Consider the following 1,940-nt stretch of genomic DNA (forward strand, 5'->3'; position numbering starts at 1 on the left):
AATTCCGCCCATTATTAAGCTGGCCGCCGCACTGAAATTATTGGGGCAAAGAGGTTACCAACACCAAATTGGCCAAGCAGCAGTCAATGTCACGCTGCCTCATTGAAGTGTGCAAAGCCATTGAGAAAACGCTTTGCCAACAACACATTAATTTTGCAAGTACGGACGCAGAGGAAACAGAGGCGAAATTATATTTCTATGAAAAGTGTGGCATTCCGGGTGTGTTGTTTGCAATAGATGGCACACATATACAAATGATAAGATCAACAAGGAACGAGCATTTGTACTACAATAGAAAACTGGGGCACAGTACGAATGCAATGGTTGTAAGTATTGCATTATCATGAAGGTTTTCAACAATAATTTTTCAAATTAAAATTCTTAGATGTGTGACCACAAGATGAGAATTAGAGCTGTTGACGCGCGATACGGTGGTGCATGCCACGATTCCCATGTATGGAACCTGTCCAGTGAGAGAAGGGCTTTAAAAGCTTGTTTTGATAATGGCGAGAGAGGGATATGGAGTCTTGGTTAGCATCAATTAGTACTTTAATATCGATAATATATTAATAATTGCATTCAAATTATTTAAGGTGATTCAGGATATCCATTGGAACCATGGATGTTAGCTCCCTATCGTAATGCCACCGAAAATTCAGCGGAAGGCCGGTTCAATCATTGCCATGCCAAAGGACGGTCAATCATCGAACGAGTATTTGGAATATTGAAAGGAAGGTTTCGATGTCTTTTGGCAGCACGGGAGCTGCATTATACTCCGCAAAAGGTTTCAGCTATAATGAATGTTTGCTGCGCTTTGCACAACATTTGTCTGAAATTTAAAGCTGAGCCGCAACCTTCAGAAGTTCTTCCCACAGAAGATGTACATTTATTAGAAACTGTGAATATGGTGGAAGCGGACAGTAGTACAGCAAATATTTCTAGGAACTCAAGAGATGAAATAAGTGTTAGGACCAAATATCCCTGAGGAATTTGATCCACACAAATAACCGCCATCAAAGCAACGAGCCACACAACAAACCACAGCAACACAATCCCAAGCAGCTAGCTACGCAACAAGTCACAGCAACACCCGACAGCCTTCGTTGCCATAACAACGCAACATCACACATCAAAACGTAGCTGAGCGACCACGCAACATCAAGCACATAGCCTATTAAAGATACAACACAGCCAAAAAATGGTCAGTCAGCACGGAGTTGTGGTCGCGACGACCACTACGACCGAGCGGAGGTACCTTGTGGGACGATATACAGGATATCGCCTCTTCGGAAGTAGAGGGCCGTGACAGCGTATCTTAAGCGAGGGGAGTAGACGATTTATATTTCCTTCCCCGAACTTAAGACCGCAGGTAAAGGCTTGACCAACGCTTGCCATAGCCTACCGTGAAGCCGCGTACGGACGACACCCGCCGTCAGCAGAGCGACATCAACAGCGCCAACAAGAAGCGCCGTTACCAGAGCGCCACTCAGTGGCGCGATTACAGTGCTACATATCGACGCGGCCAAAGCACCACTTGCCAACGACATCACGGCGCTACTCTCGGATATTTCACGAGCGCCACATACCGGCGTCACCCGAGCGCTACTCACTGACGTTTTTAGAGCGCCACTCACCGGCACGACCAGAGCGCAACTCATATTGCAAGAGCTCTACATACCGACGCGGCCAGAACACCACTTATAGACGTTAGCAGCGCCGCCAGCAGAGCGCTGCCCACCAGTACTAAAGCCACGCCACTACAGCCTAACGGGCTCATAACGGAACAAGGAGCCGTTACCCAGCCACTGCAAGTGACGCTACCGAATGTTTTCAATTGTTATTTGTTATATGTTCTTTTAGAGAAATTAAGGAAATTTAAATAATAAAGTACGATTCATCAGAGCCCCGAAACTACAAATTTATTGTAACGAACCCTGGAC

General features: G+C 45.8%; 1 protein-coding gene across 1 annotated transcript; it reads left to right on the forward strand.

The window, feature by feature from the left end:
• Positions 1-297: 297 nt before the first annotated feature.
• LOC108361576 (putative nuclease HARBI1) lies at positions 298-985 on the forward strand. Its single transcript, XM_017614218.1, has 3 exons — positions 298-326; positions 386-530; positions 594-985. Exons 1-3 carry the CDS (start codon positions 321-323, stop codon positions 983-985), a joined length of 543 nt encoding a protein of 180 aa, XP_017469707.1. The 5' UTR covers positions 298-320.
• Positions 986-1,940: the final 955 nt, after the last annotated feature.

This window comes from Rhagoletis zephyria, unplaced genomic scaffold, assembly GCF_001687245.7.
Source record: "Rhagoletis zephyria isolate East Lansing unplaced genomic scaffold, Rhagoletis_zephyria_1.1 Rzeph_scaffold_00796, whole genome shotgun sequence".
Classification (NCBI taxonomy): domain Eukaryota; kingdom Metazoa; phylum Arthropoda; class Insecta; order Diptera; family Tephritidae; genus Rhagoletis; species Rhagoletis zephyria.